The sequence below is a fragment of the Carlito syrichta genome, unplaced genomic scaffold (assembly GCF_000164805.1).
Source record: "Carlito syrichta isolate Samal-C Ts95f unplaced genomic scaffold, Tarsius_syrichta-2.0.1 Scaffold315406, whole genome shotgun sequence".
NCBI classification, from domain to species: Eukaryota; Metazoa; Chordata; class Mammalia; order Primates; family Tarsiidae; genus Carlito; species Carlito syrichta.
In genome coordinates this window covers 787,548-802,137 of record NW_007259502.1, presented here as the reverse complement: position 1 = coordinate 802,137, position 14,590 = coordinate 787,548, and the positions used below count along the sequence as shown (strand labels likewise).

The 14,590-nt window shown below is 40.4% G+C and overlaps 1 protein-coding gene across 2 annotated transcripts in view; it reads left to right on the top strand.

The window, feature by feature from the left end:
* Positions 1 to 14,590, top strand: part of YTHDF3 (YTH N6-methyladenosine RNA binding protein 3) — a 56,833-nt gene that overhangs the window by 673 nt on the left and 41,570 nt on the right. The window contains exons 1-3 of one of the 2 annotated variants that reach the window (XM_021706301.1): positions 182 to 209; positions 4,263 to 4,409; positions 8,556 to 8,641. In XM_021706301.1, the coding sequence (XP_021561976.1) occupies positions 4,352 to 4,409; positions 8,556 to 8,641 (144 nt within the window). In that variant the 5' untranslated portion in view covers positions 182 to 209; positions 4,263 to 4,351. Of the gene's footprint in view, positions 1 to 181; positions 210 to 4,262; positions 4,410 to 8,555; positions 8,642 to 14,590 lie in introns of those variants that run through there. The other variant, XM_021706302.1, reaches the window with a different exon arrangement.

Below are 14,590 nucleotides of genomic sequence, written 5' to 3'. Positions count from 1 at the left end.
CAGGTGGGAGGTTTAAAGGCCGGGGGTGGTTGGGAAATTGGTGGCTGTGGAGGAGATGGTGGGTCTCACTCCTACGCGGATTGTTGAAAATAACTTGTCTTTGATAACGTCTTCGATTAACACGTTTTCTCTCTCTCTTTTCTTCCTTTTTCTCCTCTTTACCACGTCTCGTCTTGCTCCACAGAGACCTAAAGGGCAAGGAAATAAAGGTGAGTTTGGATGTTTGGTTTTTTTCCTTATTTCTCAGTGCTGTTGCCTTGATGTTACTTTTAAACTGTGTGAGGGTTTTTTTTTTTTTTCTTTTTAACGTAAGATCAGAGAAATTCACGGCTAAGGCAGCCAAGTGCTTTCCCAAACTTAGGTAGTTTCTTTTTTTGAAGCCGCTATTATTTTATAGAAACTAAAGTAGTACAAGAAACAGTTTTTCTTGTATTTCAGTTAAGCAGATGTTATCGTAAAAGTAGTGATATTTCTTTAGCTTTCCAGTTTATCCGTTATGTAACTTCTGCACAACATTTCTACACATGCTTACAGGCAAGTATGTTCTTAAAAGTGGGCATTTTGTTTGACATGTTTTGATTACCTTGGAACATACAGTATTCCATGTCACATTTGTGAAAATTGTACCATTAGTCTACGATTCTTTTGAAGTCGGTTGCAGTGAGGCAGCAAGAGTTAAATTAAAATTAAATCGGCATATCTTCTTGCCATGTAGTCCTGACTACAAGGTGTGACTCAATCTGGTATTTTATACAGGTCTGAGAAGGAAATTGTTAGGTTTCTGTCAGGATTATATCATTTACTCTTCAGTAAGAGTACCATTGAAAGAAAGCATTAAAAAAAAAATTGTGTTTTGTATTTATTAGTATGGAACAATGCAGTCAGCTGACTGAAACATTATGACATTAGTCATGTGACATTAGTAAGTAGAGAACAATAACTGCTTTTTTGGTATGGCGCCAATTAACGTTACAGTGAATTATATATTTATAACATTTTGTAATAGTGCTTGAAGTTACACTAAATGGAATTGCGCTTCCTGTTTTAAATTTCAGTTAACAAAGTATTAGAAATTACTGATCTACAGTAGCCTTTTAGTTGTAAGTTCATTGTCTCTTGTTGGTGGTCTTTAAATTCTTGTTAGAGTTTTTATTTGTTGCAGATTTGATTAATTTTAAAAGGAATTGGTGTTAGGTAAGAATTTGTGTATACCAGATATATGGCACTATATTAACAGTTATCACTTTGTTTTGTTTAAAGATGTTTTCTTGCAGTGTATAAATAGACATTTTAATTTTTAGAATGAGAATTTTTAGAATTATTTTCTGTGTTGTAAGCATAAATCTCCACATTAGATATTGTTGACTATTTTAAATGAATTTTTAAAACTTGTATATGTAAAAAGAATGATTGATTAATGCCTTTTTTTTTGCTAGTCTGCCCATTAGGAAGTATATAGACCTGGAGATTGAAATCTGTGGTCATTATTGCCTAGCATAAATTATTTTATCCTAGATCTGTGGGGAGGTGGCACTTTGCAAGGCTATTTGAAATGCTAAGTGTTTTGTGTTACCTGCTTTAAGGTAAGTACACATACAAGTTCTATGAAGTACTTGTTTGATGAAACAAAATAGAGCATCTGCAGCACTGTAAGCCAGTTTAATTTGTGAGTAGTCATTTCACGTTGGTATGCCCTAGTGGCATGTTTGCTATTATAGATATAAATTACCTATACATTATTATATATCCACTGTTTGTAAATACATATTTTTTGGTTATTAAACAATTTTTAATTTATCAGTATCACTTCTGTTAGGTATATTTAGACACAGGGTGTTTATTTGAATGGTTTTTTATTCTCAAGAAATATTCATTCTTCCTTATTCAGTTCAATTAGCAGTAATTTCATCCAAGGAAAGAGTGATGGACTGGGATTCTTTGGAGTCCTGAGTTCTAAAACTGCCTTTGGCTACTGACTTGCCAAGTGAGCTTGAAATTTTACCTTTTTGTCAGAATTTCCCCTCTGTAAAAGTAAGAACTCTAGCCATAATTCCTATTGTATATTATGAGGATTGTTGTAATTATCATAGCTCACTGCTCTTGTAGCAATTATATTTGCTGGATTTCTTTCCACCTTCCTCACTTAATCTGTTTTTTTTTTTGAGTTGGAATCTCACTCTGTCACCAGACTGGAGTGCAGTGGCTGCTCCTGGCCACCGCAGCCTCGACTTGCTGGGCTCCGGTGATCCTTCCGCCTCAGCCTTCCAAGTAGCTGGAACTACAGGCGCGTGCTGCCACGCCTGGCTAAATTTTTTTTTGACTTACTGTAGAGATGAGGTTTCGCCAAGTTGCCCAGACGGGTCCGAACCCCCGGGCTCAGGCAGTCCACTCACCTCAGCCTTTCAAAGCCCTGGGATTACAGGCTGAGCCACCAAGCCCAGCTTAATCTGTTTTTAAGGTGCACGAATACTCCATTGCATGGAGTCTTGGCAGAAGGGGAAAAAGCTACTGGTCTTAAAGTATTGGTAATCATTTAAGTTGCTTTAAAATGGCAGATACTACAAGTACACAAATGCACATATACATGACTTATATTTGTATGCCTCTGTGAAGAATTACAGTGCAAAGGCAGCTCCACCAGTGAACCCGATACAAGTAGCTACGTGTGTATTTGAGAAAAACTATTCTGCCTTAACTGACTTGGTTTTCTTTTACAATTCCATTTACTGTTACAAAGTAGAAAGCAAAGTTATTTTTCTTCAACTATAAGCTCACTATTTTGACAATATGAGTAGTAATCTTGACTTCAGAACTTAGCGAGCTAATGAAAAATATATGCACTTGAGAAGGTGGTCAGTTAAAGTTTTGAGCGCATAATCCTTTTTAGTTAACTTAGTTTCAGAGATGCTATAGTTCTTTTCTGAATTATCTTCAATTGACAGCATTAGCCCAATACCTGGCTTTAGTGTCTTTGATTTTCTTTTTTCTTTTTTTTTTGAGTTGTAGTCTCACTCTGTCACCCAGACTGGAGTACAGTGGCCGCTCCCGGCCACTGCAGCCTTGACCTGCTGGGCTCCGGCGATCCTTCTGCCTCAGCCTTCCAAGTAGCTGGAACTACAGGCGCGCGCTACCACACCCGGCTCATTTTGATTTATTGTAGAGATGAGGTCTCGCCAGAGATGAGGTTGCCCAGGCGGGTATCGAACCCTCGGGCTCAGGCAATCCACTCACCTCAGCCTCCCGAAGGCGTGGGATTACAGGCTGAGCCACCAAGCCCAGCTGTGTCTTTGATTTTCTAAGTGTCTTTCTGTATTTCCTTAATGACTTAATGCACTAAAGGAGCTAAAAGGAATTCTATATGTCTCTTTTGTTGTATAAATTCTAGGTTTACTTGTTTATAAGTTTGAATTTTTTAATTAATTGTTAAATAACCAGAACTATTTATTATTCTTGGCAAGGGTAGCACCAAAAAATAGTAGAGTTTAAGGATAATTAGCTGGGCACAGTGGCTCACGCCTGTAATCCCAGCACTTTGGGAGGCAGAGGCGAGAGAATTGCCTGAGCCCACAGGTTTAGCACCAGCCTGGGCAACATGGTGAGACCTCGTTTCTACAATAAATAAAAAATTAGCTGGGCGTGGTAGCTCATGCCTGTAGTTCCAGCTACTCGGAAGGCTGAGGTGGAAGGACTGCGTGAGCCCAGGGGGTCGAGGCTGCAGTAGCCGTGTGCAGCCATTGCCCTCCAGCCTGGGTGACAGAGTGAGACTCTGACTCAGAAAAAAAAAAAGATAATTATTTACCTATTGGTCCATAATTTAGTACTTCTTAATTCGCAAGAATAATTTTTGCTTGTTGGAATAAAGGTGTGCCTTTACTTATGACCACTACTGATGGAAGTGCTCAGTATACTTGTAGTCTTAGGCCTTGCTGCCTCTTTATTCCTGCCCCCAAGTTTATAAATAATAGATTCATGGACAAAGATTTCTTTTTCTTCCTCTCCACCCTCTTCCAACAGAGACAAGTGCATCTTTATACACCTGCAATTTTAAAAGAACTAGGTTGGATTTGGCTAAGTTTTAAAGTTTCAGAAAATAGTAGACAATGCCTTGTATTTTGGCAATATTCTGTTGTATTCTCTCACTCTCCCCAGAAATGATTTCAAAGCACTTTACTGTCATTATTTTAGGCTTCATTTTACTATTAATCCTCACAACATTCCTGTAAGGAGATAGAGGGTATATGGTATTGTCGCTGTTTTTGTAGGTGGGGAATCATGAATGCACAGATCTGTTGACTTTCCTAACTTGATGTAGTCAGGACCAGAGCAAAGAATCACCTGGCTCCTAAGGCCCATGTTCTATCTTGATTTGACTCTGCTTCATAGAGCAGAGGAAACAGGCGAAGAATCATGTAAGTCATCTGTTCTTTTTTCCCATGAAGAACTTTTACAGACTGTGGAACTGGCTTGGATTTCATTACTATTTAATGGCTTTCAGGCTCCAAGACATTAGACTGTCATTAAGTAATGTTCAAAAACGAAAGTCTACTTCTGAAAGTTAAGAGCTAGTTAGTATGTTATTTGGAGTATAATGCAAATTGCTTGTCAGAATATGTGAAGTGCTTTAAATTAAACGTTTTGTCCTTAGTTTGACTGACTACTTGCCTATATTATTATACATCTATGCATTTGAAAATGACTAGACTGTATTTACATAGCATATGAGAATATTGAGTTCTCAGCCCAGCTTCTTGGAATTAGAAGAGAAAGAACAGAAGAAATAAGAATGACAGTATAATATATATTCAGATAATGTTAAGTTGGCACTTTTTTTGTTTTTTAAAGAGACAGGATCTCACTTTGTCACTCAAGGTTGGATTCAGTGGCACATTCATAGCTCATTGTAACCTGGAATGCCTGAGCTCAGGTGATCCTCCTGCCTTGGCCTTCTGAGTAGCTAGGACTACAGGCATACACCACCATGCCTGGCTAATTTTAAAAACCTTCTTGTAGCCATGGACATCTTGCTATGCTGTCCAAGCTGGTCTCGAGTTGCTGGCTTTGTACTTTTTGACTATGTTAGTATGGACTAGATTTCTGAGAACCTAATGGATACAAGAGACAGATAGTTGTAATTTTTAAATGGCTAGCCATTTCTTTTTTTTTTTGAGTTGGACTCTCACTTTGTCGCCCAGACTGGAGTGCAGTGGCATGCTCCTGGCCACCACAGCCTCAACCTGCTGGGCTCCGGCGATCCTTCTGCCTCAGCCTTCCAAGTAGCCGGAACTACAGGTGCACGCTACAATGCCTGGCTAGTTTTTTGATTCGTTGTAGAGACGAGGTCTCGCCAAGTTGCCCAGGTGGGTCTCGAACCCGCGGGCTCAGGCAGTCTACTTGCCTCGGCCTCCAGGCTGAGCCACCGAGCCCAGCCTTTGCTAGCCATTTCAAATACACGCTAATATGTACCAGTGTAACAGTCTAATAGTGAAGAATTTTTTTTTTCAAGAAGTAATAGATCATGCATACCTTTGATTTAGGAGTAGTAAAGCCAGTGGCAAAGGAGAACAGGTATGTCAGAATCTCTTGGACTGAAATTATTAGCTTAGCCTTCTAATGGCACCCTCTTCATTTTCGATTCTAGTGCTTATTTAATTAATCTGTGGAGCACATGTAGCTCAACTCTAGTTCTGATGTATACTTTATCAAATACAGTTAAAATACCTCTTGACCTTCAGGTTTCTCTTGTAGCCTCGGAGGGACAGTGCCATAGTATAAGAAGTCTACTTTGAAGGCTTCACAGAGTAGCGTTATATCTTTGAGTGATCTTTGCACTCACTGGTTGGAAAAAGCTAAGGGATTTCACGTATCTTTGCTCTCAAGCCACTGTTAATGCATAATCTTACATTTTATTTGATCTAAGCTTATGGGAAAATTAGAGACAATAAAAATATTATGTTATTTAAGAACACATAACTTAAAGCCAACATTCCCAACTTTTATTTTATTTTTTTTTGTGTCAGTCTCAGTGCAGTGCCACGGTCACGGTCACCATAGCCTTGAAATGCTGGGCTCAGGTGATCCTTATGCCTCAGCCTTCCAAGTAGCTGGAACCACAGGTGCGTGCCACCCTGCCCAGCTAATTTTTTGATTTATTATAGAGATGAGGTCTTGCCCAGTTGCCAGGTTGGTCTGGAACCCGTGGGCTCAGACAATCCTCTTGCCTTCGCCTCCCAAAGTACTGGGGTTATAGGCGTGAGCTACTGAGTCCGGCTTAGCATCCCCAAATTTATAATACTTTATGACATTGTTTTTTTATTTTATTTTTTAGTATTTATTTGTTTTTTTGAATTAGAGTCTCACTCTGTCACCCAGGCTGGAGGGCAGTGGCACGCTCTGGGTCCCCACAGCCTTGACCTGCTGGGCTCAGGTGATCCTTCCGCCTCAGCCTTCCAGGTAGTTGGAACTACAGGCACATGCCACCATGCCCGGCTAATTTTTTTATTTATTGTATAGATGAGGTCTCACCAAGTTGCCAGGGCTGGTCTTGAACACATAGGGTCTCCCAAAGTGCTGGGATTACAGGCGTGAGCCACAGCGCCTGACCTGATATTGTTTTTTTTAAATGGAGACTGGGTCTTTAAATGGACGCTGGCGTGTAGTGTCATGATCATAGCTCATTGCAACCTCGAACTCCTGGGCTCAAGCAGCTGCCTCTCGGCTAGCTAGGACTACAGGTGTACACCACCATGCCTGGCTGACACTATTTTTGAGCAGCAAATCTTCAATTACTGAGTTCTTTTTGTTTCTAAGACATTTGTTGACATCCTTCAGAAACTTTCAACTTTTTTTATCTTCAGTAGTATAGAATAGTATGCTTACATAATGCCACCACATTAAGTATTAGCCTAGTTATAATTCTTTGTTTAAATGGTTCTGAGTTGTTTTTAGTTCTGTTTAGATATTGTAATATTTATTTTGTTTTCTTTTTTTATTTTTTTGTATTGGGGTCTCACTCTGTTGCCCAGGCTGGAGTACAGTGGCACAATTGTGGCTCACCGTAGCCTCGACTTCCTGAGCTCAGATGATCCCTCCTCCTCAACCTCTTGAGTAGCTGGGTCTACTGGCACGTGCTACCATGCTTGGCTAATTTTTTAAAAAAATTATTTTGTTGTAGAGATGAAGTCATGATATGTTGCCCAGGCTGGTCTTGGACTCCTGGGCTCAAGTAATCCTCTTGCTTTGGCCTCCCAAAGTGCTGGGATTATAGGCATGAGCCACCACGCCCATCCCGGATCTTGTAATATTTAATGTAATAATATTCAAGATTACTGAACCCTCATTAAATACTCAGAGGAAGTAGGTATTAATAAGCTGGGACAAAGAAATAGTGTTAGAGAGGTTAAATTACTAACTAGGTCGCCCTCTGTGGTGGACTTGGGATTCAGATCTAGGACTTTCTTACTTCTGGAGTCTGCTCAAAAACACTGAGACAGTGTCCAGAGAATAATAACTTAATAGAGTATTTTTGGAAATGTTCTGAGCAAATGTGATATTCTAAATTTTACTTTGACTTGTTTTCTCATTTGTTGCAAGAATAAACATGGTTATCTTTGGTGTCTTAATTTGTACTTTCTTTTTTTTTTTTTTTTGAGTTGGAGTCTCACTCTGTCGCCCAGACTGGAGTGCAGTGGCTGCTCCCGGCCACCGCAGCCTCAACCTGCTGGGCTCTGGCGATCCTTCCGCCTCAGCCTTCCAAGTAGCCGGAATTACAGGCATGCGCTACCACGCCTGGCTGATTTTTTGATTTATTGTAGAGATGAGGTCTCGCTGCCCAGGTGGGTCTCGAACCCTGGGGCTCAGGCAATCCACTCACCTCAGCCTCCCAAAGGCATGGGATTACAGGCTGAGCCACCGAGCCCAGCTAATTTGTACTTTCATGTGAAAGTTTTCATTTTCTAGGGGATTAGAATTAAGGCCCTCTTTATTGAGATATTTTGTAATTATAGCTTATAATTATTGTAATTATATTGTAATATTGTTCAAGTGAATTTTAGCCACTTTCCTTTTGTGGAAAAGTTTAAGATGTTTACTGTCACTTTAGATTAAAAAGTTATTTCATTACTTACTACTAGACTAAGTAATACCGAGATTTAAACAAAGGTAGATAACATTCAGAAATCTTTATTGCCTACAACAACCTGAAATAGTTATTTTAGAGTCAAATATAGTGTTAGGGAACACTTTCCAACATTTTTATATAACAATTTACTCACCATAGTGTTGAAATAGGGATATTTACTTAAAGTTTTTGCTAAGAGGAAGTGTATATATGGCTTGTGTTTATGTAATTCTGGGCTTATATATTACATGAGTTCTAAGTTTCTTGAGACACACAGATATTTGTATCCAAAATAATTATCCTTAAGAGGATTCTTACATGAAAACAAGTAACTCAGGATTACTTTTATTTTGGCTGAAAAAATATTTAAAAATATTAGGTTGTGCTGTGAGTTTCATAAGGATATTTATAGCACTTCTAATACAAACATATTTTTTAGTTTCAGTACAAAACGGTTCGATTCATCAAAAAGATGCTGTAAATGATGATGATTTTGAGCCATACTTAAGTAGCCAGACAAATCAGGTAAGTCTTCTGACAGTTTCAGATTTTAGGAAATTAAACTTTTAATAGTGTTGATTGATTTTTCAAATAGGTGTTTAACTGAATGAGATTAACCATAACACGAATCTAATGTCCCTGCAGTAGTGAGTAGCAGTTGCAGATTTATGGCATAGGAGTGTTCTTTTGAAACTAGGCTATGAAATATAAAAAATATTTGAAATTGAATACTGTATATATTATGGTTAGTTTTTTTTTTTTTAATGTTCAACTTAATTCTTTTAATGTTACTGCCATATTTTTATATCTTAAGCCAGTTAGAAGGCTTAATTTGTGTATGTGGAGGGAAGATTAGTTACCTGAAATTGTTTGCAACTTTATAAAATGAGGCAGTTGAATTTCAATTTTGATTATTGAAAGTTTTAATGCAACCTAGTAATGATAGGAAATAGAATTAAGGACTTTATAAACACACTTGCTTCTGTATTGTAGATGGGAAATGTCATCAAATCAAGGAACTGGTTACTGGTGGCTTTGAGGATTTGTGTACAGGAATAATTCAGATTTAAACATTGAAAAACAGTGGCCATAGTATTTGGTATCTACATACCATTTTTCTTCTTTTTTTTGAGTTGGAGTCTCACTCCGTTGCCCAGGCTCACGGCCACCTACTAGGATCTGGTGGTTCTTCCGCCTTAGCCTTCCAGTTAGCTGGAACTACAGGCGTGTGCTACCACATCCGGCTAATTTTTGATTTATTGTAGAGACGAGGTCTCGCCAATTTGCCCGGGCTGGTCTCGAACCCATGGGCTCAGGCAGTCTACTCGCCTCAGCCTCCCAAAGTGCTGGGATTACAGAATGAGCCACTGAACCTCGCTTGCATACCATTTCTTCATACGTTTCTATCATTAAAAATATGTCACTGTTAGAAATGAATTTATTTTTATTGATTTACTTTTTTGAGTTGGAGTCTCACTCTCACCCAGACTGGAGTGCAGTGTCACACTCCTGGCCACCACAGCCTCGACCTGTTGGGCTCCAGCTATCCTGCTGCCTCAGCCTTCCAAGAATCTGGAACTACAAGCACTAGCTACCACACCCAGCTAATTTTTTTTTATTTTTATTGTAGAGATGAGGTCTCGCCAAGTTGCCCAGGCAGGTCTCAAACCTGCGGGCTCAGGCAATTCACTCACCTTGGGCTCCCAAAGTGCGGGATTACAGGCTGAGCCACCGAGCCCAGCTAGAAATGAATTTATTTATTTATTTTTTTGAGTTGGAGTCTCACTCTGTTGTCCAGACTGGAGTGCAGTGGCCGCTCCCTGCCACCGCAGCCTCGACCTGCTGGGCTCCGGTGATCCTTCCGCCTCAACCTTCCAAGTAGCTGGAACTACAGGCGCGCGCTACCACACCCGGCTTATTTTTTGATTTATTGTAGAGATGAGGTCTCTCCAGGTTGCCCAGGTGGGTCTTGAACCCACAGGCTCAGGCAATCCACTCATCTCAGCCTCCCAAAGCGCTGGAATTTACAGGCTGAGCCACTGAGCCTAGCTTAAAAAGTAAATTTTTAATACTAACCAGTTTCTTTAGAGAGCATTCTGTAATGAAATTATTATTATTTTTTGTTTTCCTTCAAAAAGCAAGAAATGAAAAAGAAAAAAATGTTTAAATTCAGGCCTTAAAATTAGTTCTCTGTCTTTAGAATAATTTTTGATTAAGTTGATTGCAAAATTCAAATTTTCCTTGGTACTGTTAGAGATGCCATGTAATTTGTACATAAAAACTTTTTTTTTTTTTTGAGTAGGAATCTCTGTCGCCCAGACTGGGGTGCAGTGGCCGCTCCCGGCCACCGCAGCCTCGACCTGCTGGGCAGCCTCGACCTGCTGGGCTCCGGCGATCCTTCCTCCTCAACCTTCCCAATAGCCGGGATTACAGGCATGCGCTACCACACCCGGCTGATTTTTTTGATTTATTATAGAGATGAGGTCTCGCCAAGTTGCTCAAGTGGTTCTCGAACCCGCGGGCTCAGGCAATCCACTCACCTCAGCCTCCCAAAGGCGCGGAATTACAGGCTGAGCCCCTGAGCCTGGCCATAAAAACTTTTGAAGAATAAATTGGAAAACTGAAATTTGAGCTTGTCTGCTTGCATATGTGGGAAAAATGACGAGTGTACTCCAAAATTTTAATCTAGATTTTTAGAACCTTGAAACAGCAAGGAACCAAATAGTACTATAGAATTTAACAGTACAGTTATAGAAAAAGTTTTATAAAATTTGTTCCTGATTTGTGGGATATATGATTTATTTTTAGAACTGTAGAGAGGTGATTGTGTTCAATCTGATCTACCGTTTGATCATTTCTCCTTAAGCACTCCTTTCTAGCTGCTGAGCTACATTCCTAGCATACATTGAAGGGGAATGAATAAATGGTGAAGGATAAAAGCTAATGATAGAATCTATGAAAGTGTGACTACTCTTACAATAATTAAAAGATTTTATTTGTACAGTCTAGCTTAATGATTTTAGTAAATTTACTGTTCCACCTAAAGGTTGCAAAACAAGATTATTTGTTGTGAATTGTAGTGCAAGTTTTGAAAGAAATATACTTTTATTATATTTTGGGTCATGTAATAATATCAGATAACCCTTGTGGCAGTATTTTCCAACTTTGCTCAGGAATTCCAATATTATGAGGTGTAGTAAGTGTTCTTCCAAAAAGATCTCCATGAGGAGATAAACTTGGAAGATGTATTGGGCTAAACAATTGAACTGTTTTTAGTTACTTGATTCCATAGTTTATAAATTTTAATTTAAAATTAATTTCTTGGCCGGGTGCAGTGAATCATGCCTGTAATCCCAATACTTTGGGAGGCTGAGACAGGAGGATTACTTGAGCCCAGGAGTTTGAGACTAGCCTGGACAACACAGTGATACCTTGTCTTTACAGAAAATAAGCCAGGCATGATAGTGTGCACTTGTCTCAGCTACTCAGGAGGCTGAGATAGGTGGATCACCTAAACCCATGAGGTCAAGGCTGCAGTGAGCTGTGATTATGCCACTGCATTCCAGCCTGGGTGATAGAGTAAGACTCAGATTCAAAAGAAGGAGAGAAAGAAAAATATTGTTTTACATACGTAGCACTGATTCATATAAAACTCAGGGACACTTGAAAACAAGTTTTTGGCAGGATGTGGTGGCTCACACCTGTAATCCCAGCACTTTGGGAGGCCAAGGTTAGAGGATTGCCTGAGTCTAGGGTTTGGACACCAGCCTGGGCAACTTGGCAAGACCTTATCTCTACAATAAATAAAATATTAGCTGGGCGTGGTGGTGCATGCCTGTAGTTCCAACTACTTGGAAGGCTGAGGCAGAAGGATCACATGAGCCTAGCAGGTCCAGGGTGAGGTGTTGTAAGCGTGCCACTGCACTTCAGCCTGGGCGACGGAGTAAGACTCCAACTCAAAAAAACCCAAAAAATAGGATTGCCTGAGCCTGCGGGTTCGCGACCCTCCTGGGCAGGCGAGACCTCATCTCCACAACAAATCAAAAAATCAGCCGGGCGTGGTAGCACGCGCCTATAATTCCAGCTACTTGGAAGGCTGAGGCTGAAGGATCGCTGGAGCCCAGCAGGTCAAGGCTGCGGTGGCCAGGAGCGGCCACTGCACTCCAGTCTGGGCGAAAGAGTGAGACTTCAACTAAAACAAAAAACAACAAAAAAACCCCAAAAAAACAATTGGTTGGCCTCTATACTTCTGTGGTGTCATATTTCTTCTATTTTATACTGTTCAATTTTTTTTAAAGGGTAATGTTTATAGTAATTTTGAAAGTAACATCCATTCCTTTATTTATTAAAATTCCCAGCCGGGCTCGGTGGCTCAGCCTGTAGTCCCAGGACTTTGGGAGGCTGAGGTGAGTGGATTGCCTGAGCCCGTGGGTTCGAGACCTTCCTTGGCGAGACCTCATCTCTACAATAAGTCAAAAATTAGCCGGGCATGGTAGTGCGCACCTGTAGTTCCGACTACTTGGAAGGCTGAGGCGGAGGGATCGCCGGAGCCCAGCAGGTCGAGGCTGTGGTGGCCGGGAGCGGCCACTGCACTCCAGTCTGGGCGACAGTGGGACTCCAACTCAAAAAAATTTCCTAGAATAATTTTATAATTAAATTGACTGGAAAACTCATGTTTCAATTGGCAGTGATAAAGATGCCATGTAATTTATGCATATAAACTTGCCTCTTTTTTTTTTTGAGTTACGGTCTTGCTCTGCTGTTCAGACAGACAGGATTGTGGTGACAGGATTGAGGCTTACCGCAGCCCTAGCCTCTTAGGCTCAAGCGATCCTCCTGCCTCAGCTTCCCAATAGCTGGGGCTGTAGGCATGCACTACCACATCAGGCCCCTTTTTTTTTTTTTTTTTTTTTTGAGTTGGAGTCTCACTCAGTCATCCAGCAGACTGGAGTGCAGTGGCCTCTCCCAGCCACCACAGCCTCGACCTGCTGGGCTCCCTTGATCCTTCCGCCTCAGCCTTCCGAGTAGCCGGAATTACAGGCATGAGCTACCAAGTCCAGCTGATTTTTTGGTTTATTGTAGAGGTGAGGTCTCGCTGCCCAGGTGGGTCTTGAACCCGCGGGCTCAGGCAATCCACTCACCTCAGCCTCCCAAAGGCGTGGAATTACAGGCTGAGCCACCGAGCCCGGCTAGGCCACTTTTTAACATTTTTTGTAGAGACGAGGTCTAGCTATGTTGCTCAGGCTGATGTCTAACTCCTGGGCTCAAGCAGTCCTTTCTTCTTGGCCTCCCAAAGTGCTGGGATTACAGGCATCAGCCACTGCGCCCAGCTAAATAGGAAGAATAAATTGGAAAACTAAAGTTTGAGTTTGGCTGCTTGCATATATGGGAAAATAAATTCCTACCTGTGTTTATCTGAAAAGAAGTATAGAGAATTGTCATTTTCTACTCTTATCACCACTGCTCTTAGTTAAGATTTTAATTATCTCTGCCTGTTGGAATGGTTTTCTAATTGGTAATTCTATACTGCCACTCAGCAGTTCTAAAATCTAAGTGATTCTGTCACTGTTATGTGAAGGGAATACCACAACTTTCCAACAGTGGATGAATTTATCATATGAATACCCTTAAACCGGCTCTAGTTCTCTCTCTCTCTACCACAGCTTCTGTCAACTTTCTCCATCTAACTTGGGAATATAAAGTTTAACGTTAATTTCTGAAAATAAAAATGTTTTTTGAATATTCCATTAATGATCTCAACCTTTGAGTTTATATGTACATTTTATACAGAAACACAGCATGTATATTGGTTCTTTCAAGAGGTCTTTTCTGATTTTACAGTTACTTGTTCCCTCCTCTTTGTACTTAAGTATTTTGTTTTGCTTTCTTTGTACTTCAATATAGTACTTACCAGATTGTAGGGTAAATAATGTCCTTACTCTACTTACCAGGTGTGAGACCATGTTCTTTATCTTTGTGTCTTCAGTGACCGGCACAGTATCTGGTACATAGTATCAGTCATTATTAAATGAATGGATTGGTCAAGTTACTGGAAGAATTAGAGAATGAAGAATTGTAGCTGATGAAATGTTCAAATTGAATATTATGTATAACATTTTTCTTATGATATGTTTATTAGGTATGCAGACATTATGCCTTTTGAGAAGTATAATAAAAAAGAAAAAAGATGGGTGTGTTGGCTCCCAGCACTTAGGGAGGAAGAGGCAAGAGGATTGCCTGAGTCCAGGGATTCAAGACCAGCCTGGCGAGATCTCCTTTCTTTTTTTTTTTTTTTTTTTGAGTTGGTATCTCACTCTGTCATCCAGACTGGAGTACAGTGGCTGCTCGCGGCCACCTTAGCCTCGACCTGCTGGGCCCCGGAGATCATTCCGCCTCAACCTTCCGCATAGCCGAACTACAGGCGCGCGCTACCATGCCCGGCTAATTTTTTTGATTTATTGTAGAGATGAGGTC